Source organism: Rhododendron vialii, chromosome 4a (assembly GCF_030253575.1).
Source record: "Rhododendron vialii isolate Sample 1 chromosome 4a, ASM3025357v1".
NCBI classification, from domain to species: Eukaryota; Viridiplantae; Streptophyta; class Magnoliopsida; order Ericales; family Ericaceae; genus Rhododendron; species Rhododendron vialii.
The window spans coordinates 40,347,419-40,370,395 of NC_080560.1; the positions used below are offsets into that span (position 1 = coordinate 40,347,419).

General features: G+C 39.3%; 3 protein-coding genes and 2 long non-coding RNA genes across 7 annotated transcripts; 4 read left to right on the plus strand and 1 right to left on the minus strand.

The window, feature by feature from the left end:
• Window positions 1–306: 306 nt before the first annotated feature.
• Window positions 307–4,809, plus strand: LOC131322855 (F-box protein CPR1-like). The gene is made up of 3 exons (XM_058354389.1): window positions 307–1,381; window positions 1,797–1,981; window positions 4,440–4,809. The coding sequence occupies exons 1-2, from the start codon at window positions 415–417 to the stop codon at window positions 1,952–1,954; spliced, it is 1,125 nt and encodes a 374-aa protein (XP_058210372.1). The 5' UTR covers window positions 307–414; the 3' UTR covers window positions 1,955–1,981; window positions 4,440–4,809.
• Window positions 1,801–10,098, minus strand: LOC131322857 (uncharacterized). Its single transcript, XR_009198977.1, has 5 exons — window positions 9,234–10,098; window positions 3,834–4,023; window positions 3,199–3,695; window positions 1,975–2,361; window positions 1,801–1,942 (listed from the first exon to the last, which is right to left on the minus strand). It is a non-coding gene; the product is annotated as an uncharacterized LOC131322857 (long non-coding RNA).
• On the plus strand, window positions 6,891–8,149 carry LOC131322856 (F-box protein CPR1-like). The gene has a single exon (XM_058354390.1). The coding sequence runs from the start codon at window positions 6,970–6,972 to the stop codon at window positions 7,492–7,494; it is 525 nt and encodes a 174-aa protein (XP_058210373.1). The 5' UTR covers window positions 6,891–6,969; the 3' UTR covers window positions 7,495–8,149.
• Window positions 10,099–11,952: 1,854 nt separating the features above from the next.
• On the plus strand, window positions 11,953–17,542 carry LOC131322654 (pentatricopeptide repeat-containing protein At5g18950). Of its 3 annotated transcripts, none has more exons than XM_058354052.1 (4): window positions 11,953–14,076; window positions 14,935–16,743; window positions 16,854–17,112; window positions 17,202–17,336. In XM_058354052.1, exons 1-2 carry the CDS (start codon window positions 12,247–12,249, stop codon window positions 14,968–14,970), a joined length of 1,866 nt encoding a protein of 621 aa, XP_058210035.1. In that variant the 5' UTR covers window positions 11,953–12,246; the 3' UTR covers window positions 14,971–16,743; window positions 16,854–17,112; window positions 17,202–17,336. The 3 variants fall into 3 exon arrangements, with proteins under 3 accessions (XP_058210035.1, XP_058210036.1, XP_058210034.1); XM_058354053.1 differs by having other exon boundaries at window positions 16,854–17,065; window positions 17,202–17,318; XM_058354051.1 differs by lacking the exons at window positions 14,935–16,743; window positions 16,854–17,112 and having other exon boundaries at window positions 17,202–17,542.
• Window positions 17,543–20,431: 2,889 nt separating this feature from the next.
• LOC131322480 (uncharacterized) lies at window positions 20,432–22,891 on the plus strand. Its single transcript, XR_009198851.1, has 3 exons — window positions 20,432–20,759; window positions 20,913–21,010; window positions 22,339–22,891. It is a non-coding gene; the product is annotated as an uncharacterized LOC131322480 (long non-coding RNA).
• The last annotated feature ends 86 nt before the right edge of the window (window positions 22,892–22,977 follow it).

The window sequence follows — 22,977 nt, forward strand, 5'->3', positions numbered from 1 at the left end:
AAAAAATTGTGAACCCAAAAAAAAATATCTTAACTAAAAATAAAGTATTAGCAAAGAGTAATTGATGGATTATTGCTCTAAATTAGAAAGTTTCTTGAAACACAATCAATGTTGTAGACATTTGAAAACAATATTGCTAAGAGAAGTAACAAAATCGATTGGCATACTTGATTTTGTTAGGTTTTACCGAAGAGATGGTGGTTTCCAAATGATATAAATTGTTTTATCGAAGTTTGTTGACTATATGGATCACAGTTACTTCAACGGAGATAAATTTTCCTAAATTGAAGTTGATAATCAATCTACCATATCACGGGAGAGAATACTTTGATCGGTTATGATCTCAATTGAACATGAGTGCAATTGCTTACACTGGAATGTCAGTGATATGCCACGTTGAGAAATTTTTGGGAGATGAGAAAAATCTCTCTCTCTCTCTCGAATCCTGCGATGCCAAACCTTAGTCCTCTCCACACCAGACTTCCCGACGAGATCATCTCCGACATACTCTCGAGACTCCCCGTTGTCTCTCTGTGCAGATTCAGGTGCGTTTCCAAATCGTGGCAATCCCTAATCTCCCACCCTCATTTCATCACGACACACCTCAATCGCAGCACAAACGGCAAACACGAGCGTCTTATCCTCGGTAATTTTTTTTGTAATTTGTACTCCGTGGAACTCGATTCTTCCCAATTCAGGCACCAATCATTGGCAGTGCACCTAGATTTCGCACCAGACCAAAACCCTAGCTGCTGTGATGAGATTGGGGGTTCGTGTGATGGCTTGGTATTGATGCTCGATGTATGGTTCAATTATTCTTTGGTAAACCCTTCTACTCGAGAATCTAGAGAATTACCGGAATCTCCTTTTACAATTGAGGGTAAATTTTTCGCTGATTATGGGCTTGGTTATGACTCATCCATTGATGATTACAAAGTTGTAAATATTTCTTATCATCATAGAGAAACTGAGAGTGCTGATAATCTAGTCAGTGTGTATGCCTTAAAGACCAATTCCTGGAGAAGGATTGAGAACTCTCCTTATGATCATTCACATTTTGAGCATCAATCGGGGGCTTTTGTTTGTGGTGCACTACACTGGGTAGCTAGTAATGGTATGGATGATGTTATCGTTGCACTTGGTTTAGCTGATGAAAAATTTCGAACTGTGTCATCCCCAGCTCTGGGTTGTACCGTTGACCAACTTTGTGTTCTTGGAGGGTGCCTTTGTGTGTTTGTTGAGCAGTTTTATGATCCTGGCTGTCTAGATGCTTGGGTGATGAAAGAGTATGGTGTGAGAGATTCCTGGACAAAATTTACAGTCACTTGTGATAATAGATATGAGTCTTGGCGACCCTTGAGTTTATCTAGGACCGGTCAATTTTTGTTTAGAGTGTTGCTATATGTACCGACCACGGGGAGGGAAAACGTACCGACGGCCGCCGGCGGGCCGTCTCCGGCCACCGGACGGCCGATCCGAGCCGTTCAAAAATTCTAAAAAATAAAACCGAGGGGGTCAGCGCGGGAATCAAGGGCATCCGAGGTGTTTAGGGTGCTTGATCAAAGCACCCTTTTTTCGTGTATATATGTGTGTGTACATATATACACGAAAAAAGGGTGCTTTGATCAAGCACCCTAAACACCTCGGATGCCCTTGATTCCCGCGTTGACCCCCTCGGTTTTATTTTTTAGAATTTTTGAACGGCTCGGATCGGCCGTCCGGTGGCCGGAGAGGGCCCGCCGGCGGCCGTCGGTACGTTTTCTCTCCCCCAATGGTCGGTACTCATAGATTTTTCGTTTTGTTTAATGTAGAAGGATACAAATTAGTCCTCTTTGATACACGAGAGAAGGAATCCAAGGAGCTAGTGGTTCATGGCCGTCCAGCTCAGTTTGAAGCAGGAACTTATGTGGAAAGCCTTGTTTCACCCACGAGGGCCACGAGGCTATGTTACTAAACAGACTTCACTGGATTTACTCATTAGGTATGTGTTTTCATTGTTGCACAGCTGTCTCTTCTTCATTATGATGCTTACAATGATGCAATTGCTGATATTTTTCGACTTAAAAATCTTGCTTAAATATAGAATAGAGTGGAGTTGAAATAATTATTGGTCTTTTCAGTTTGTTTTCAGCAATACTTGTGTTCAGTTGGATTGTGAGCGTGGAGTCCTATCATTTTTTATGTGAAGCAAAAGAAAGACAAGACATAGGAAAAGTAATGTTTGTCAATGATGATTTTGTGAAACTTTGTCCCTACTTTTACACAAATCCGCAAATGACGATGACAATGTCCTCTCATTCTTTCTTGGAAAGGAGAGCACTGACGAATGTGGGCTGATGGTCCTCGGATGATTTTATTTAACTCCTCTAAGCAGTGTTTTAAAAAGCGCGCAAAGCGCAGCGAAGCGCAAGGCATGCGCTTCGAAGATGTGGGCTATAGCACGGAACCCTAAGGCGCGCGCCTTTCGTCTGTGAGCCAAAATCAGATCTGACGGCTCTCACCTATGCATAACATGTTCGCGATGCACTGAATAATTCGTTCTTTTAAGTCCATTTCAACCCTAATCCATCATACCCAGTAGAGCAGCTTCGACGACAGCAGCTTCTGCTCCTTTTCTTCTCCTCCTTTTCGATCGAGAGAGAGCAGCTCCAGGTAACCTCCTCCTCCTCCTCCTCCTTCTTCTTCTTCTTCTTCTTCTTCTTCTTCTCACGTCTCTGTTCTTCTTCTTCTTCTTCTCATCATCACGTCTCTGTTTTTTTTTTTTTTTTCTTCTCCTCCCAAGTCTCTGTTTTTTTTTTTTTTTCATAACAAAAAATCAAAATTTCAGATTAGTTAGCCTGTAGAAAATCGAAATTTCTGCCCCTTCCACGTCTCTGTATGCCTCTAGATTTTATTGCCTTTAAGCCTTATGTTATGTCACTAAGGCTAAACATTATTATGTTAGCTTTTCATGGATGATATGTTATGTTTAGTGTTTTGTACTTTCGTTTAACCATTGACATGTTATGTTTTATGATATTTGAAAGTTTTACAAGTGTTTGTTTGTGTTGAAAACTTATTCTAATAAAATTTGCCTCGTTGCAAAGAAAAAAAAAATTTTGCGCTTCGCATCAATAAAGTGTGCGCCGCGCCTCACGCCTTGCGCTAAAGCCCCAGGGGATCATTGCGCTTCGGTGCGCCTTTCGCCATTTAAAACACTGCCTCTAAGTACATAGCCTTTGGCAGGGACAATAACAAAGAAGAATTCATGTTGCTGATCAAATTGATACGAACACAAGTTGTGGTTTTATTTGGCTTGGTTTACTTCATTGTTTCAGTTTCTTGTTACCAGTCATAAGTGAATTTTGCTTTATCCAGGGTGTTTGGCATTATTCAAATATGGTATTGTCGTTGTGGTACGGTTGCTTACTTCCTGTACCGCTTTGTTCATTTGACCACTCCATGTATGTTCATTTGGCTCCTTGGATTGACTCATTTGGGGATTTTCTAATGATGAGGATTTCACTGCGACTTCGACTTATTTTCCCCTTTTGAATAAGAAGCAAACGTATGAGAGAAAAGTTACCCCCGTCTTCCTAAACCAACCATCCATGGTTCATGGACATTCATTTGAGTTATTAGTTTGTTTGGCTGGGATTCAGGCCGTCCTTTGTCTGCAGCAACTAAGGTTAGGAGAATGACACTACAATGCTAATCTTCGCAAACATTCCATTCTGTAAAAAAGAGAGCTTTCTTTTTTTGTGGAGTTATTAGTTTGTTTGGCTGGGATTCAGATCGTCTGTTGTCCGCAGCATTGCCCCTTTGTTGTACTACGGTTAGGAGAATGACACTACAATCGCAAACATTCCAGGGAGTCCATCTTTTTAAAGGTTTCATGTGTGCTTTGGTGCATTTGGTTATCTAGAAACAAAGTGTTCTTAGGAAATTTTACTCCATCTCCTCCTCATTACTTGGGACTCGCATGTTTTTTTCTACTTTTGTCACATCATAATGATTAGAGATAGCACTGCGCAATACCTCACTCTCACATCATCGATGCTGCATAAAAGCTTGTCTTTTATTGATTCTGTTGGAAATCACTATCAATGAAACCTCTCTACTTTGGTGATTTGTCGAGGCTATGCCGTCAATGTGCATTCTACAAAAGTGAAAGTGGGTATTGTTTTCACTTGTATTTCATGATTGGTGGGATACTTTATAAGGAGCTACATAGCTCAGGGACAATGCACTGCAATTGCTTACCTCATTGATGCTGTGGTGTGGGTATTGTTTTCACTTGTATGTCACGATTGGTGGGATACTTTATAAGGAGCTCCATAGCTCAGGGACAATGCACTGCAATTGCTTACCTCATTGATGCTGGGGTATTGGCAATCAATCAATTGTATCTTCATTTGAGTATTTGTACCGAGACTAATGACTTTCATTCTCTTTTCCAGGAGGATCATGAGACCATTTCTGCAAGCATCTGTGGTTTGTTGATTTCTGTTATCTAGCACATTCCCTTCACTCATTTCAGAATTACTCGATGTTGTAGCAATATTATCTCGCATGTTTTAGCAATGACAGAGTTAGCATCTTTATCAGGAATTCATTCAGAAGCACTCATATCCTTCCCTGTTGAGTGTTGACAATGGTTGATGCAAGTTCTCGAGCTTGAATTCTGATGGATGCTGGCTTTTGATCAACTTCTTGGCCCTTGATTATAGCCTTGCATATCTTAGTTTTGTCTTCTTTCTTGATCAATTTTTTTTGTATTGACTAGCTTTGATTGGGCTTGTGTTATGAGCTATTTGCTTGAATTCTGCATTTACTTTCAAGGATCTACAAAATTCTAACGATAAGGACAAATGCCTACCATTTAACCATTTGTTTGAAACTGAATACTTGTCGAGGAAAGAGACAGAGACATGGTATAAATATATTTCATGTGTGCGGCAGCTCAATAAAACTGAACAAGGGAGTACTGGAAATTTGAACTTCTTGTCGTTTTGAGCTTTTATCTCATGTTGCTTTTCTTTTTGAGGAACTGTTAAAGGTCTTGGATATCAAACGCCCTTACCCTATATGAAAAATAAACGCTGTGGACAAACTTGGACGCCCGTTTGTTCTTTCTGGACATCACTTCATGTCAATTACGTTAAATTCTATAGTGACTGGTACCACACTGCTCTCATAGAATGTTTAGAACTTAATTTGGAAGTTTTTAGGGTGAGTTTGTTGTTCTAGTGCTACCAAAGTCTGCTCTGAGCTAAAGCTTGAGAGGCCGCTTGAGGCTGTCTGAGGCTTGGAAGTTTACAAATTTGGAAAGGGCCCTTCTATTTGACACCCCTTATAATAGTGCAACAAAAAGAAATATTTCATCTTCACTCTTGGCCACCAAAAAGTCGAGGCCGGCTATGATTGCTACTAGGGCTTCGTATCTAGTTTTTCGGATGTCTTTCCCCTTGTCTGTTGTTTTTTTTTTTTCCCCTCTTGTTTTATGTTGTACATGTTTGGATCCATCTCTAGCCCTTATTCAATTTCTTCTTTTATCGAGTAAAAATATGAGTAAAAGCTCTAGCTCATTGGTATAAGCATCTCCAGCCCTTTTGAACCGGAAACACCTTCCACTACTACTACAGCTGCTTCTCGCCACAATTTGCCGTCGGCATTGCAACTCAGGTCCCTCTCCATATCATCTCCTCCTCCTCCTCCTCCTCCCTCTCTCTCTCTCTCTCTCTCTCTCTCTCTCTCTCTCTCTCTCTCTCTCCTACGACTACCGCACCACCATGAAACTCCAAGTAATTACCTTTGTAAGGTTGTCATTATTTCGATCCCAGCCCCACTAGATGTGAAGCCAAAAAATAATAAACACACACGAAACAAAGCACACACCAAATTTTTACGTGGTTTGGCCTCAACATCTATTCCTCATAGAAGAAAGATTCCTCTATATTTAAAATAAAAGTTTACAATGTGAGATGCAAAATTATCCTTAAGCTCCCAACATCATTTTACATTTTTTATTGTATCGTTTAAGTAAAAACTTAACACGAGTGTTCATAATTTCTTTAAAATAATACACTTATGTGTGGGTAAAATAAAAGTAACGTATATTTGTGACTAAATATGTTAGTTCACCCTATTAATTACACAGAAAAGACTATGTTTGTAAAAGATGACGGTCTAAAAATTTAGTACTTCAACAAATAGTCTGACAAATATACACACAAAGGAGTCAAGAGTAATTTTATTGAAAAACTATCGTAATTTTTTTTGGTGTGATTGAAATATGTAAGAATATTTTAGAGAATTCGCGGGCCTCCAAGTCGGTTCGGTCTTGACCAAGTGTATGGGCCTCACAAAAATATTTATTTTTGTGAATAATATTGTTAGAGCACTACGTGTCGGTGCCAAGAGACCTCTGAATAATTATTCCCTCTAACGGTCGTCTACTAAAAAAGATAATCATACTCCAATTGCTTGGTTGATAGAAATGTAATAAAATTTGGAGAGTAATTTTCACACTCCTCCCCTTTGTACTAACCATGCTACCCTTTTTTGTATTTAGTGTGCGAAGTTACCAAAACATCCTTCGAGAGCAAATGTGGGGTGAAAATTGAGAAAATCTTTACTAGGGATGTTTCCGTAGAAAAGAGTTTTGCGGAGTACTATTGCGTGTGTCCAAAGTATATTGAATAGTCCGAATTTAAATGAAATTTTTTCGAAGAAGAGTTAATTTCCAAAAAAAAATTATTTAAATTTAAACCATTCAAAATTAAAACGAACGGTCACGATCGCTCACCTCCATGATTGTCTTATTCACGGCTCCCCGTAATACGATCTCATGAAAATTACCCCCCCTAAAATCTAGAGTAAAATTAGGGCACCGCTGAAACCCCGTGTCCCGCGGCAAAATAAAAACAGAAAACCGATAAGTGCGCTCCCTCTCTCTCTCTCTCTCTGTGAGCGCGCGACATTCCTGCCATGCAAGACCTTTCCGACGATATCATCTTGGACGTACTCTCGAGACTCCCTGTCGTCTCTCTCTCCAGATTCAGGTGCGTTTCCAAATCATGGCGTTCTCTAATCTCCCACCCTCATTTTATCAAGACGCACCTCAATCGCAGCACCAACGACAAACACGAGCGTCTTCTTCTCTGTGGTAATTATAATTGGTTCTCCGTGGAAATCATTTCTTCCCAATTCGGGCACCAATCGCTGGCAGCGCGCCTAAATTTCGCACCGGACCGAAACCCTACCTGCTGCCACGAGATTTGTTGTTCGTGTGATGGCTTGGTATTGATGCTCGATGTAGGGCTCCATTATTTTGTGGTAAATCCTTCAACTAGAGAATCTAGAGAATTACCGAAACCTCCTTTGAGTAATGCTTTCGATCATTATGGGCTTGGTTATGACTCATCCATCGATGACTACAAAGTTGTAAATATCTCTTCTTATGACAGAGAAACTGAGTGCGCTGATAATGTAGTCAGTGTGTATGCCTTGTAGACCGATTCCTGGAGAAGGATTGGGAGCTCTCCTTTTGATCATTCACGTTCTGAGCATCGATCAGGGGCTTTTGTTTGCGGTGCACTCCACTGGGTAGCTAGTAATGGTACAAACGATGTTATTGTAGCACTTGGTTTAGTAGATGAAAAATTTCGGACTGTCTCATCTCCAACTCTGGGTTTTACTGGTGACCGACTTTGTATTGTTGGAGGGTGCCTTTGTGTGTTTGTTGAGCAGTTTTATAATGATCGTTGTGGTCTAGGTGTTTGGGTGATGAAAGAGTATGGTGTGAGAGATTCCTGGATGAAATTTACAGTCCCTTTTAATGATTATAGCTTTGGTTGTTCTTCGAGACCCTTGAGTTTATCTAGGACCAGTCCAGTTTTGTTTAACATAGGAGGATACAGATTAGTCATCTTTGATCCACGGGAGGAAGAATTCAAGGAGCTAGTGGTTCACGTCCGTCCAGTTCTATTTCAAGCAGGAACTTATGTGGAAAGCCTCGTTTCACCCAAGAGGCTATGCTAATAAACAAACTCCACTAGATTTACTCATTATGTATGTGTTTTCGTCACTGCACTACTGCTATCTTGTCTTTATTATGATGGTTACAGTGATGCAATTTTTATATACTATTGCTTATATTTTTCGGCTTAGAGATTTTGGCTTAAATATGCCACTCCATAGACTATAGTAGATTTGATATAATTATTGGTCTTTTCAGTTTGTTTTCTGCGATACTTATGTGTAGTTGGATTGTGAGGGTGGATTGTCCTATCATTCTTTATGTGAAGCAAAAGAGAGATAAGACATACGTAAAGTAATGTTTGTCAATGATGATTTTGTGAAATTTTGTCCCTACTTTTACTCAAATTCCCAAATGGGGAATGGATTGCATCATTGTAACTTTCAATGCTTAAAAGGAATATATTAAAGCAAATGCTGTAAGATTAGCTTTAATGACATGAGAAGAAGTAGCTAAAAATTATAGGATTTCATTAAACTCATCTAAGTTTTTAGCAGTTGGCGGGGAGAATAACAAAGAAGAATTCATGTTGCTGATCCAATTGATTCAGACACAAGTTGTGATTTGATTTGATTTGGTTTACTTTATTGTTTCAGTTGGTTTCTTTTTACCAATCATATGTGAATTTTGCTTTATCCAGGGTGTTTGGCATGATTCGAACATGGTATTGTCATTGTGGTACGGTTGCTTTCTCCGTATACTGCTTTGTTCATTTAATAACTCCATGTATGTTAATTTGTCTTCTCGGACTGACTCATTTGGGGATTTTCTAAGATGAGGATTTCACCACGACTTCAACTTATTTTCCCGTTTTGAAACACATGACTGTATGAGACATAAAAAAAAATGACCCCTGTCTTCCTAATTAAACCAACCATCCATGGTTCATGGACATTCATTTGGTCATTACCATCATGTATGTTAATTTGGCTTTGTTTTTGTGGAGTTATTACTTCGTTTGGCTGAGATTCAAGCCGTACTTTATCCACAGCATTGCTTGAGGTTAGGAGGATGACACTGCAATGCTAATCTTGGCAGGCATTCTAGGGAGTCCCTCTTTTTAAAGGTTTCATGTGTGCTTTGGTGCATTTGGTTATCTAGAAACAAAGTTTTCCCAAGAATTTACTCAATGTCCAGACCTCATTACTTAGGACTCGCATGCTTTTTATACTTTCATCACATCATAATGGTTAGAAATAGGTCTGCGCAAGACCTCACTCCACCCGTCATCCAACATCATTAATCCTGCATAAAAGCTTGTCTTTTATAGATTCTGTTGGAAATCACTATCAATGAAGCCTTTCTACTTTGGTGATTCATCGTGGCCATGCAGTCAATGTGCATTCTACAAAAGTGAAAGTAGGTATTGTTTTGACATGTATTTCAAGATTGGTGGGATACTTTATAAGGAGCTGCATAGCTCAGGGACAATGCGTTGCAATTGCTTACCTCATTGATGTTGTGGTATTGGCAACCAGTCATTTTTATCTTCATATAAGTATTTGTACCGAGTCTAATGACTGTCATTCTCTTTTCTGGGAGGATCGTGAGACCATTTCTGCAAGCAACTGTGGTTTGTTGATTTTTGTTATCTAGCACATTTCCTTCACTCATTTCAAAATTACTCTATCCTGTAGAAATATTATCTCATGTTCTAGCGATGGCAAAGTTTGCATCTTTATCGGGAATTCATTCAGAAGCACTCATATCCTTCCTTGTTGACATGTGTTACTGGACTTCAATCGGCAGTTGACAATGGTTGATGCAAGTTCTCAAGCTTGAGTTCTGATGGATGCTGCCTTTTGATCAACTTCTTGGTCCTTGATTGTAGCTTTAAAAATCTTAGTTCGTCCTTGGTCAGTTTTCGTGTACCAACTTAGCTTTGATTAGGCATACTAGATGCTCCATTGTAGTTACTATGCATCAATGATATACTCCTATTCTTATTTTTCACGTACATTCTGTAGCATGAGCTGTCACTGGACTAAAGCGCCCCCGGTTTCAAGTATCTGAATGCTTGTCGAAGAAAGAGACAACTGACATATAGTACAAATATATTTCATATGTGCAAAAAAAAAAAAAAACCTTGTCGTTTCGAGCTTTTTAGCAATGCTACACACCTTAAAACACAACTCCAGACAACCGTGTCTGGAGGACCGGAACACTGTTATAGCGAGTGTGTTGTTCTATTGCTACTGGGGCTTTGGATTGCTTTGGATCTAGTTTTTGGGATATGTTTTTCCCCTCGTCTGATGTGTTATATTTTTCTCCTGAGTTCTGCACTTCTACCGTAGTCTGTCGATGTTTGGATTCAAAGGGTATATATACCCTTGATCCCTTCTTTATGGTTTGTAATGAAGTAGACTGCCCGAAAAAGAGAGACTGAATCTGGAACGTCTCTCAGGTCTCACGGTTAGTTTTCTGTGTTTTTCCAAAAGTCTGGAATAACTCTACGCTCACTTCTTGCGTAATAGGTAGTCCACGCTATTGTCTAAATGATAAGTTTCGGTTTTCTAGTCCAAAGTACCCGCTGCTCAATAAAACTCATTTCACTTAACTTTGGTGTCTAAATGGTATATTTGGTAGTATTTTTAAGTGGAAACAAATGGTATTTTGACATTAGTCAGAACACAAAAAAATATAGCGTGAACTCATCTTCCTATGTAATTTTATAGACAAAATTTAAAAGCAAGAATAGATTGAAAATCATTTTCCCAAAACAACTAACTGCTGTATAAAAATGTAACCTGTCATTTCTCATAAAATTTCTTCTTCAACAGGGCACAGTATCTCCAGCCCTGACTCCAAAAAAAGAGTGTAAAAGCTCTCTTTAGTCATACTGTGAACCGTAAATACCATTCACCACTACTACAAGACCAGGAGTATTGAATAATTTTTCTAGCTGGCTGCTCCTGCTCCTTACCAGTGTCCGCCCGCTACGTTGTAATTTGTAGCATCTCCCTCTCTCAATCTCCTCCAACCACCTCACCCAACCGGCAATCTTCGTAGCCCTTCAATTTGGATCCTGCTACCCTCGTTGGAGACTTGTGCACCTCCTACAACCATCAGAAACCACCGCCACCCCACCAAAAGTTGCCAAGCAACCGACGACCACCTTCCACCACCTCCGGAAACTAGCCATTTGTAATTTGGTGTTGGGCCTGGGTCTCCCTATTTGGTGAAAATTTTGACTAAAACCTTAGTTACATAATACTTCAAAATGGCTTGCACTCATGCTCTAGTTTTTCGCTTTACGCTCGCACTTTCAATCCTTGCATTCACGAATTTGCCCTGTTTGGATGACATTTTGAAAAAAAAAATCCCAACTCAAAAAAAAACTCATTACTCATAGTTCAAATTATTACTATCATTTCTCTCTCCTCTCTTCGATTATTATTCTCATTTCTTTATCTATCTACCTCCACTCATTATCCTTGTCTTCAATTATTACCCTAGTTTTTCTCTCAACTTATTACTCAAAAATCAAACTCAAAAATTTTCAAAACACAATCCAAACAAGACAAGTTGTTTAAGAGGTTTTTGGCAAGTGCTTTCAAGGTCGCCCCTCGCACCCGCCCGTGCATTAACTTTAAAGAATCAAACAGTTCATTTTACAAATTAAAATTCAATTTTTGATAGGGCAGTGATAATGCCAAAACTTCAATAAATAAAAGTCTTGTACATTACACATTGTACAAGCTATTTGTGCACTAAAATTTTGATATCAACAAAAACAGTTTTGACATTATCATTTTCTTTTTTGATATACCAATCAACGTCGGTCAAGCTTATCTTTTGTGTCGATGTATTTTTCTGTGAGCTCTACAAAAAATCCAGGGACATCATGCATGTTGTCCCCATCAGCACGGACGGTCCGGATTAACCCATTAACAAAGGTGGAGAAAATGGGTTTTTTTTTTTCTCACTAAAGGTGGAAATAGTTTAAAACCTTGGGCATCTTGTATCTCCTTCTCCTCCTCTTTGTTTTTTATCAGTTTGTAATCTCCTCCTCCGAATCTCGAGCATTGGCTAAGACCTATCGGTACGAACCACCGTAGTTGATCAACACCTGGTAACACTTCCTTTCATCCTCGGTTGCTTTGAGCTTCTACAATTGGTAACGCTTCTATACTTTTGCCCCCATTTCTACATCGTCTGAATCTGTTTATAACCAAAAAATAGAAAAAAAAAACCCCAACACCCAATAAAATCACCAGTGGCAGTGAATGGCCAGACCTCCACCCTCTTTCAAAACCCTTATCCACCGCCAAAACCCACCTCGCACAATCCAAAACCCCAATCCCCAAATCCGAACCCTCGGCGGCGGCGGCGGCGAAGAATTCGTTCAGACCCATCACCAGAACAAGCTCGAGGGCTTGACCCAGATCGCAAAAGAGGTTTCTAAGGTAATCCGAACCCGACCCAGGTGGGAACAGACCCTAATCTCCGATTACCCTAGCGTCAATTTCCTTGACCCACAGTTTTTTCATGAGATTTTGAAGCAGCAAAACAATGCCTTTCTCTCTCTTCGCTTCTTTTACTGGCTTAGTTCTACTAACCGTGGATTCATGCCGGATAAGTTTTTGTGTAGTGTGATTTTTGATAGTCTTGTGGAGGCCAAAGCTACCAATGCTGCCAAGTCTTTTTTGAGTTACGTAGATTTTACTCCTCAACCGGATTCTTTGGAGAGATACATTAGATGTCTGTGTGAAAGTTGTGATAACAGGTCGATTGAGGAAGCATTGAATGTGTTTGATCACTTGAAAGAGTTTGGTTTTTGCCCGGCATTAGTGACGTGGAATTCGGCTTTGTTTCGTTCCGTTCAAGCTGGGAAGATTGATGTTGTTTGGAAGTTGTATGGGGAGATGATGGATAATGGCATTGTGGGGGACGTGGATACAGTTGAGTATTTGATTCAAGCTTTTTGCATTGATAATAATGTTTCGAAAGGTTATGAGCTACTGAGACAAGTTCTGGAAGATGGTTTTGTTCCTAGTAATGTTGCTTTTAATAAGTTGATATCTGGGTTTTGTAAGGATGGGAAGTATTCTAGCGTTTCCGCACTCCTTCATACTATGATTGCAAAGAACTGTCGGCCTGATATTTATACATATCAGGAAATAATCAACAACCTTTGCAAGAGGGGTGTTTGGCGTGAAGGATTTCGGATTTTCAATGATTTAAAAGATAGAGGGTATGCTCCGAATAGGGTCATGTATACAACTATGATACACTGTCTTTGTGAGATGAAAAGGATTGGGGATGCGCGGAAGTTGTGGTTTGAGATGGTTCGGAAAGGAATTCTTCCAAATGAATACACGTATAATGCGCTCATTTATGGGTTGTGTAAAGTTGGTTATATTGAAGATGCAAAGGAGTTGTACAAGGAAATGTGTTGTAGAGGTTACAAAGAGACCACAGTCAGTTACAGCACTATGATCAGTGGGCTTTGCTTGCATGGAAGAACAGAGGAAGCTTGTGAGTTGTTTCAAGAAATGGACGAAAAGGGAATTGCTCGTGACATAATCACATACAATTCGATGATTCAAGGTTTATGCAAAGAATTGAAGATACGTGAAAGTATGAACCTGTTGGACGAACTTCTGGAGCAGGGTTTGCGGCCTTCAGCTTCCACTTATACTTCCCTCATAGAAAAGCTTTGTGAATTGGAAGATTTGGACAAAGCAAAAATCTTGTGGAGAGATATGCAAAATAGGGGCATAGAACCAGCAGTTTGTACTTATGATTTCATCATAACTGGGTTGAGCAATAAAGGGTATGTTGCCGAAGGTATGGAATGGTTGAATGCAATGCTGACAAGTGGGCTCAGACCACAAAAGCAGACCTTTGAGAGACTAATTCAATGTCTCTCGCAAGGAGATAAGCTGGATGAGGTTTTACTCGTTTTGGATTATATGTTTAATGTGGGTTATGTACTGAGCAAAAGTATTTGTCAAGACGTGGTTGATAGACTATGTGATAAGAATTCTCTTCAGACTCTTCACATTGAGACGTGTCTGGGGTTTATCATGCAGAAAGAAATTACTGCACCACAGGTCTTCTAGCACTTCTTTGTTTATCTTACTTGGTCATTATCTATTTAGATGAGACTATGTTGTTGTATTTTATGAAACCTATCTTTGACAATGGTTTAAGTTAGTTGCATTCTTTCGTTACACCATAGGAAATCTCATGAATACAACGAATACTTCTAATTCATACTGTCAGGTCTCCATGTACATCATGTGAATTTATCTCATAGTTCTGGGGAAATATCTCTGCTCAGTTAGTATAAGTCTGACATCTGTGACCATGCTTCTGTTGATTGAAGTGAATCTGTTATACAGTGCAGGCTTCTATTACCAATACCTTTCTTTGTTTATGATGAAAGAACATTGCAATTATTGTCGTACAGTTGTACTTCAAATTCACTTCCAGCAACCTTAATTAGAGAAATTAATGTCACTATAGCCTTGTGAAGCTTTGAGAGAATATTAGAAAAAAATTATGCTTGTGCTAATTTGTAGACCGTCACTATAAATCTGAAGTTAACCAAAAGTTTTGACACTTCAACTTAGCCCTCCATACGTGATTGAAACTCGGTGCAAATACTAGTTCAATATTTACTATGAAAGCGCCGAGCAAAAAAGAAGAAGAAAGGACTATGAAAGTGGAAATAAGCAGGGAGCAGTGTAAGGCCAACGTCAATTTTACTACCGGGGTTGATGTTACCCTTTCTGTTTAAAACAATGAAATTCATTAGTTTTTGTTATAGACTTTGAATTCCATTAGTTCCAACTATTTGAAATTCTGTGGCATTGAGGACTGGACGCCGTTTGCATGAGCATGGCCATCAGACCGAATTCAACCTGCCTCTGCAATTGAACTAAGCCTTTTGCATGTCATATGTTCAGGTTTCCACTGGTTCTCTGGTAGCAACTAGCAACTAGCAACCAAATGGTATGAACGTTATTGTTGGTGTGATTAAAGTTTTTCACTTCTTCAATCCGACAATTCTAGAGACATGTCTAGTATGGACCTCTTTGGGGGCATTTGAATATCAACTCATTGTTGTGACCACCCTAATTTGTTTAGTTAATTGTGCACAATAAATATCTAATCTTGGTGCCTAATATTTTCCGTGGTGGTCAATTTTCTTGTATTGGAAGCACCTTCAGTGCCTTGTGGGCGGTATTGGAATCAGAAGTCCTTCATGTGAAGAAGGGTATGTTGCCGAAGGGATGTAATTGTAATGGTTGAGTGAAATGCTGAAAAGTAAGCTCAGACCTTGAAAACAAACTTTTGAGATACTAATTCGATGTCTCTCACGAGGAGATAAACTGGATGAGGTCTTACTCGTTTTGGATTATATGTTTCATGTAGGTTATGCACTTAGTCAATGTACTTTCCATTCTCTGGTTGACAAACTATGTGATAAGAATTCCCTTCACTTTGAGACGTGTCTAGGGGGTATCCTGTAGAAAGAAATTACCGCAGCAGAGGTCTTCTAGGCCCTTCTTTGTTTGTCTTAATTTGTTATCATTTATTTAGACGAGACTATGCTCTGATAGTCTGATTGTTGTACATTTGTATGAAATAAATCTTTTAGAATTGTTTACTACTTTACTTAGTTGCATATGCGTTCTTTCATTGCATCTCAGGGAAATTTCATGAATACTTCTGATGCTTACTGTGAGGTCTCCATAAACTTAGCTCATAGTTCACGTAGGGAAATATCTCTGCTCAGTTAGTATAAGCCTGACATCCATGACCATGCTGCTTGTGAATTAACAATAATTAGGTGAATCTGTGAGACAGTGCAGGTTTCTGTTACCAGTACCTTTGTTGGTTTATTAAGAAAGAATATTGGAATTACTGTTGTGCCCCACATGGCCTATATGGTCTTTTAGAGGTTTTAAGAAAAATTTGTGTCTGCGTTAATTCATATAGTCTTGTAGACTGTCAATATCAAGCTGAAGTTACATGATTAAAATTACTGGACCTTCAACTTAGACCTCCGAACGTGATTGAAACTAGATGCAAAGACTAGTTTCGAGATTGACTATAAAAGTGGAAGTAAGGTGGCAGCAGTGTGTGACATGCCAACATCAAATTTACTACTTGGGTTGAAGTTTCCATATCTGAAATGATTGCAAATCCGTTAGTTTCAAGTAGTAGAAATCCTTTAGTGCTGAAGACTAGACAGCGTGTGTCTGGCCGCTAGAACAAATTCGACCTACCTCTGCAGTTGAACTGAGCTTTTCAAAAAATGCTATTTCGTTAGGTTTCTGTTCATTCTCTGGTTGCAACAATAATATGAACTGTTATTGTGGGTATAATTAGTAATTTCACTTATGCAACCAGAGACTCTAGAGAAATATCTAGAATGGACCTTTGGAGGGGCATTTGAATATCGACCGATTGTTGTAACCCTAATTTATTTAGTTAGATGTGCACGTATAATATCTAATTTTGGTGCCTAACATTTTCTGTGGTGGTCAATTTTCTTGTATTGGAAGCCAATAAAAGAAATTGTTTCTTGTACTGGAAGTCTGGAAGCAACTTCAGTGCCTTCTGGGAAGTATGGAAATCAGGCCTTTGAGTGAAGAAGGGGCAGTTGAACTGTAATCTGGTCGTGAAGATGCCATCAGTTTACCAGGACATCATCCCCTCTAGGGGTATCAGGGGATCTAACTTTCCTATCTGTCATGCTTCCTCAATGGGTAATTCTAATGCTCTTGCTTGACAAAACACATTCAACTTCCAAGGACCTTGTCTTTTGTCCCTCACATATTCTGGTTTTTTGAGCAACTCTGTGCTTCCATCTGAACAGATGGCACCAAATTGAGACAGGCTGTGTAACCGATCTGAATAAAATCTCCACTCTCAATCCTTTTTTGAGGCTGATGAGATCCTTGTCTGTGTTTGTTGATGTTGCTGGGGCATGTGGATGTGAAAATGTGGCTGGGGTTCTGTTTCAGATCTGGACTCCGAGTGGTTCTAGCTGCTGCTTATTTGCAGCTGTCTTGCTTTTGTATAGCCATGGTATTTGATGGTTATGTGTAGCACTGGATGGTCCACATCTTTTGTAGGTTCTTGCCAGCTTCTATCCGTTGTTAACTTGTTAGATTGCTTTTGGTATTCCCCTGTAACTTCTACTGATTTTTTCCAATCTTTTCAGGAACATCCAGGCATGTCCCACCGTCCTCTGATGAATACAACACTTGACACATATCCACACCCGACTTCCGCTCCAAGCGGATGTAAGATAGGGTAAAGACAACTGTCCCAGTATCCATTTTTTTTATGCGTGGACAACTTGCTCTTCATAATACCATGGTGGTTATTGTAGGAATCTTTGGTAAGTCCATGCTATGATGCATTTCTTAGCTCTGGTTCATATCTTCATGTGTGTGGATGCTTTGGAGAATTTTTTCATAATTGTGGTATAAGTTTTACAGCAAGTTGTTGGATAACCTTGTGGATGGATTTGTTAATTCTAGAAAAGCCGAGTTTAAGAAACTTTATCGTTACAGAGGGCTACATGAAAGTCTTTTTTTATGTTGACTGTGGTTCATCTTAGTCCATTATTTGTGGAAGCCTTAGAAAGGAGATAACTTCATTTGATTTTGAATGTCTTATTCTTAGAATGTAAGACTAAAAGATGATACTATGAACTTGCTATGAAGTTGAACATGATTACCATAGGCATTTTCTTCGTCTTTTCCTACAGTGTTTGGATTACAGAGGCCTTTAGGAAAAAGCCTTTGAATTGCAGAAAACATGAGCTCTGTTTTCATGGTGGTGGTACTAGGGAAGGCTAGACTTCACCCATAACAAATGTGGTATTGTGGTCTACTAAATGGAGGGTAATTATAACTACAGATAGCTTGTGTGAAGGACAGAGACTTTCTGGCTCTATTTTCTGACTAGCTATTCAATGCAGTGTTGTGGATCCCGTACCGTACCGGCCGGTACGTTCCGGATTTGTGAGATTCCGGCAAGTTGACCATCTGATACCGTTCCGGTGCCAATACCAGCAATTACCGGTCTGTACCGGAAAATTCGGCAAATCTCGGCCGAGATGTCGTTACCGGGAATTTCGGCCGGTATTTTGCAAGGCTGGGCCGTTTGTAATTTCATCCGATTCGAGCGAGTTCCAGCCTTACTGGCGAGTCCCGGCATTACATACCAAAGAGAAAATAGGAGAAATAAAAGAAAAACAGAAAGAAGGGGAAGAAGACATGAAGTTATGGAGAACAGAGGGAAGAGGAAAAGTATTTCTGGAATCGATTTATGTTCAGATCTAATCTTTTAGAGACATTCCGATGAACTTCTCTGTCTTCTTCACGCCTCTTCACCCTTCAGTCGGTTCCTGCCAAAGTTTTTGGTTTTGTGGTGCAGTGACGGAGTGGGTAAAGTAATACTAACAGCTGTATAGCAGGAGCAGGAGGTGTGCAACTGCACATCAACGTAAAATTCAATGCTAGAGTGTTTTTCTTTTCTTTTCTTTTTTTGGATTTGTAAGGAAAATAATGAATTTAAGTTAATTATGTGGATTTTGTTGTCTTAATACATGTATTTTATGATGAATTGCATGGTATGAAATTTTTTTTTGAATTATAATTATGTATAATTATTGTATATGTTATAGTTGCGGTAAATCCGAAATGGTACCCGGTACCTGACGGGTACCGGTACGTATCATACCAGTAAGAAAACCGGTATCCTGTCCGAAACGGTATTCAGAACTTTGATTCAATGTTTGGAATCTGGGAAAATGAAAGAGAAAGGGATGATAAATAAATACTATTCCCTGATTTCTTATTTGGACCCTTTTTTTTTTTGATCGGTTTGTTTGGTTCCTAATTTGAAAGTTAAAGCAGAATTAAAAAGGAAAGCATTCACACTTACTTGTCTTTCTCACTTTTTATTTTCCTTGGGTTTTTTTTTTTTTTACAATGGTCCCCAATGTATTGGCGAAACGTCAATCTGGTCCCTAATGTACAAATCGCGTCTATTGCATCTCCAACGTTTACAATGTGTATTTTAATGGTCTCTGAGTCTAACTTTGTCCGTGCTCACCGTCAAACGTAGGGGTTTAGAAACATCATCCCACACAACTTTATCTTCAACTTCAAAACCGTAAAGTTAGGTTATTACTTGGTACTTTCTTTCCTCTTGTTTACAATCAATCAATACTTTTATTTCTTTTCATTTGTAGAACCGAAACAAAGATGAGTAGTAACATTTTAACGAGCATGTACACCAAGGATAGCAATTTTACCTACTCAAAAATGTACTTTTATATTTTACCCATTCACTTTCTCCTTTCAGCCTACACCAGACTCTTTATCATCCTCTCTCTATCCCTCATATATTCATAAAATATACACTGATGAGAGGAGAGAAACTCAAAACCCAGATCCAAGCCAACCTCCTCGAGCTCTCCGCCCTTTTCCAAGCCGACCTTTGCACAAATCCAAGCCGACTTCCGCTTGTTGAATACCTCCGTTGAGATCGATTCCGATTTCGCCGGACATCCCACGCCTTTCTTCATTCCAGTTTGAAGTCTTTCTTCATTTTCCAGTTTGAAATTCTTTATTCGTTATCCATTAAATTAATTGTTTAATGAATACATGGTGAACAATGCATCAGTATTCCTACCGAGCCATTTCAACAAATCTATTTTTCCTTCACTTTTACCTCATTTGTTACACCTTGTTTTTTTGTTGTTTTTCTCTGTAAAACAACTACAAAAGGAGTTTTAGCTCACCTGGGGTACATGCTCTTACAGGTCAGAGGGAATTGAAATTGGCAGTGATGAGGGTTATTAGTGAACATACACATGAAAAGTAATAGGAAATTGATATTCACGCTCCACTTTTTACTGATGGTGCTCCACTTTGTTTATGAAGTTACTAGTAATTTCACATTAAAATTGGAGTGCTATCAGTAAAAAGTAGAGTGTTAAAATCAGTTTCCAAAGTAATATCACGGGTACAAAAAATATTACGAGTACAAGTAGATGTGCACATAATTTTAAATATCCAACAAAAACTATTAAGGGTATAAATAATGTGCACAGATCCAGACATAAGATGAGTTCCTAATTGTTCGATTATCTTATCAGATTCATGTGCATCGGACAGTCTCGGTTATTTATGTGCATATCCATTCATGTCCGTAGCATTGTCCATACCCAACGGATTGCCAAAAGTAAGGGGCGTTTTCACAAATTCATAAACTCTCCGGAGACGTTTCTTTATTTATTATAAGTACAAGGATGTTCCTGCAATTTTCTCTAGATAAATACCCCCGTACACCTACAACTCCCTCGACGGAAAATGCTAGACACACAACGTACGGACACACAACCATTTGCACAACGTGCTGATGTCATCAAAACGGCGTCGTTTTGATTTGAAAAAAAAAAAAAACCCCAGCTCCTGAAACGAACGCCCTTTTCCTTCAATCCCCACATTCACGATGAGAAGAGAATCGACAAACGGTTGCTCCCACCACCACCATCACCGGCAACGACACTTCCACCTCCACCGGTGACCACGCTTTGCTCCTCCACCACCGGTACCCAACCCCAAGTCTTCTGTTCTCAAATCCCCTCTCCCTATCTCGGGCTGATTCTCCTGGTCACTGCAGACGAGGGCAGCGCTACCCACCGCTGGCGACCACCACCACAATCTGCTTTTGGGCAGTCCGACGTTACCACACCACGAAGGTCTCTCTCTCTCTCTCTCTCTCCTTGAACTAATTGCTGAGTTGCTGGGAAAAAACCTAAATTGAGTTTATTGAAAGAAAAAAAAAACATTTCGGTGGGTGTTCAAAGTCAATCCCTGAAATTCTATTTGACTCCCAATGTAACTTTATGCAGGAGAAGTTGCCACCCACAGATTCAAGGCTCAGACCCGATCAGAGGTGCTTGGCATGGCAAATTCAGAGAAGTTGTGCCTCGAGCAACGGCAGCGGCAGGTAAATAATTGTATATGTTTTGGCATCTTGTTACACTAATACTTGGTTTGCTGATCAAAATTCTAGAAGGAAATATCCTAGCTTTGCTGATCAAAATTCAAGTAGGTATGAATTCCAAGTTCTTAGTGTGAAATTCATATTCCTTGCTGCTCTAATAGATTGATTTCAAGTTTAATTGGAATTAGTTGGGTTTTTGTTAGGGAATTGAAGAACTCATGAAAGCCCTACTGAATGTTTGGATTTTGTGTAGTTTAAGTGGTTTAGAACAGAAATTACTTGGTTTAGAATTCTGCAGAATTGGAAAATTCTTGTTTGTCTGATTTTGGGAAATTTTATTGAGATAGTTCGAAAGTTCTTAAATTTCTGAGAATTTTACTTAGAGTTCCTCTATGAGTCTTCTATCTACAGTAAAACTTTCAGGATCAAGTTCAAAGTATTGAGTTCTATAGAAATTCTTAACCTAGCATCACTCATTTTCGGAACTGTGCAGTCTGCGCCGACACATGTTGGGGAAACGGCCATAATTTTTAGCTCGAGCGATGAAATTACGAACCGTTTTCTGATTTTGAAACTAGATTCATAGACCTTAAAAAGTATGTGGAGTTCGTACCTTAGTTATTTCTGTGCAAAGTCAGATTTTAAGTTGAAGTTGATGAAATTGCAGATTCTGAAATTATTTCTTGAGATTGGTTGTCTAACTTCATATCTTTCACTCTAGGACCTTATGTTCATTAAAGATAGGCTTATTAGCATCTTATAATCATGTTTTTGTTGCTTATGAGGTAATTGTTACTTGATATGGCCTTGGTGGGAGTTCCACCGGCGTTTTGTTATGGCTTAACCTCTAGGGACGGGCTAGGGTCGTTACACTAGCCGTCCACACATGGTCCAACAACGAACATGACTAACGAGATTGCCATGGCTCAACAACACACTGAGTTGGACTGACTGAACAACAGCAGAGAATGAGCAGCAGCAGCTGCTTTGACTATAGGATACCTTCCTGCCTTCTCAAATGGATGGACGGACTGATCATTGCTTCCAGGACCCAGCATTCCATAGTTCCATATGATAATTCACGAAGCTTGGGGATTCTTGTAGGATACACACTGGATACATCACCAAAACAGTCCACCAATCTGAATATGAACACAATCCAACATAAACACTTATAACCTTGTTCAAAATTGGGACTTAGTTAATGGCTTGACCATCTTTAGATGAATCTGTCGACCATCTTTTATTTTCGATGGCTTGCTACTCTGTCTCCAATTTAAGTTGGTCGCATAATGCTTAACTTTGTAATGTTATTCTTCTCATTACTGTAGATGTTCGTTGGTGGAGTTCGAGCGGAGTAAAAATATGGCGCGGCCAATGGAGAAAGCCATTTGTTAAATCTAGAGGATGGGAAAAGAAATCATCTGATTATGCAACTAAAAAGGATAGCTTAGCTGCTGCGAAAGTTAGCTATGGGACCAATAGCTTTGCAAAGACTAGTGGAAACTCGAAAAGGCAGTGAAAGAGATTGGAGCTATTCAAGTGAATCAAAGGCCAAGGAAAACGATTAATTTGTTGTAGTTTGGAATATCAATATGTACCAAGTTTTGTACGCAAATGATGAAGTTATACGCAAGTGTGCTGGAAACTCAATGGCAAGGATGCGGAGGACTACAAAGTTATACGCAAATGATGACTGCACCGGATAATTTAGAAGAGTAGTTCACTTGCTTGTATTGGTTTATATCGTGTCCTATGTCCTGTATCCCCTTTTGTGTCCCGTGTCCCCTTTTGTGTCCTTGTAATGACCTTTCATGAGGTAGATAGTGTGGAGATTTTTGTTTCTTGTTGACTTTTTTAATGAAACGCATTCTACTTTTGTTCATAAAATTGTGCCACTTTAGTTGTTGTTCACAATGGGTTATCCTGTTTAATGTTGAGATCATGATATTATTGAACATGAGATTTTA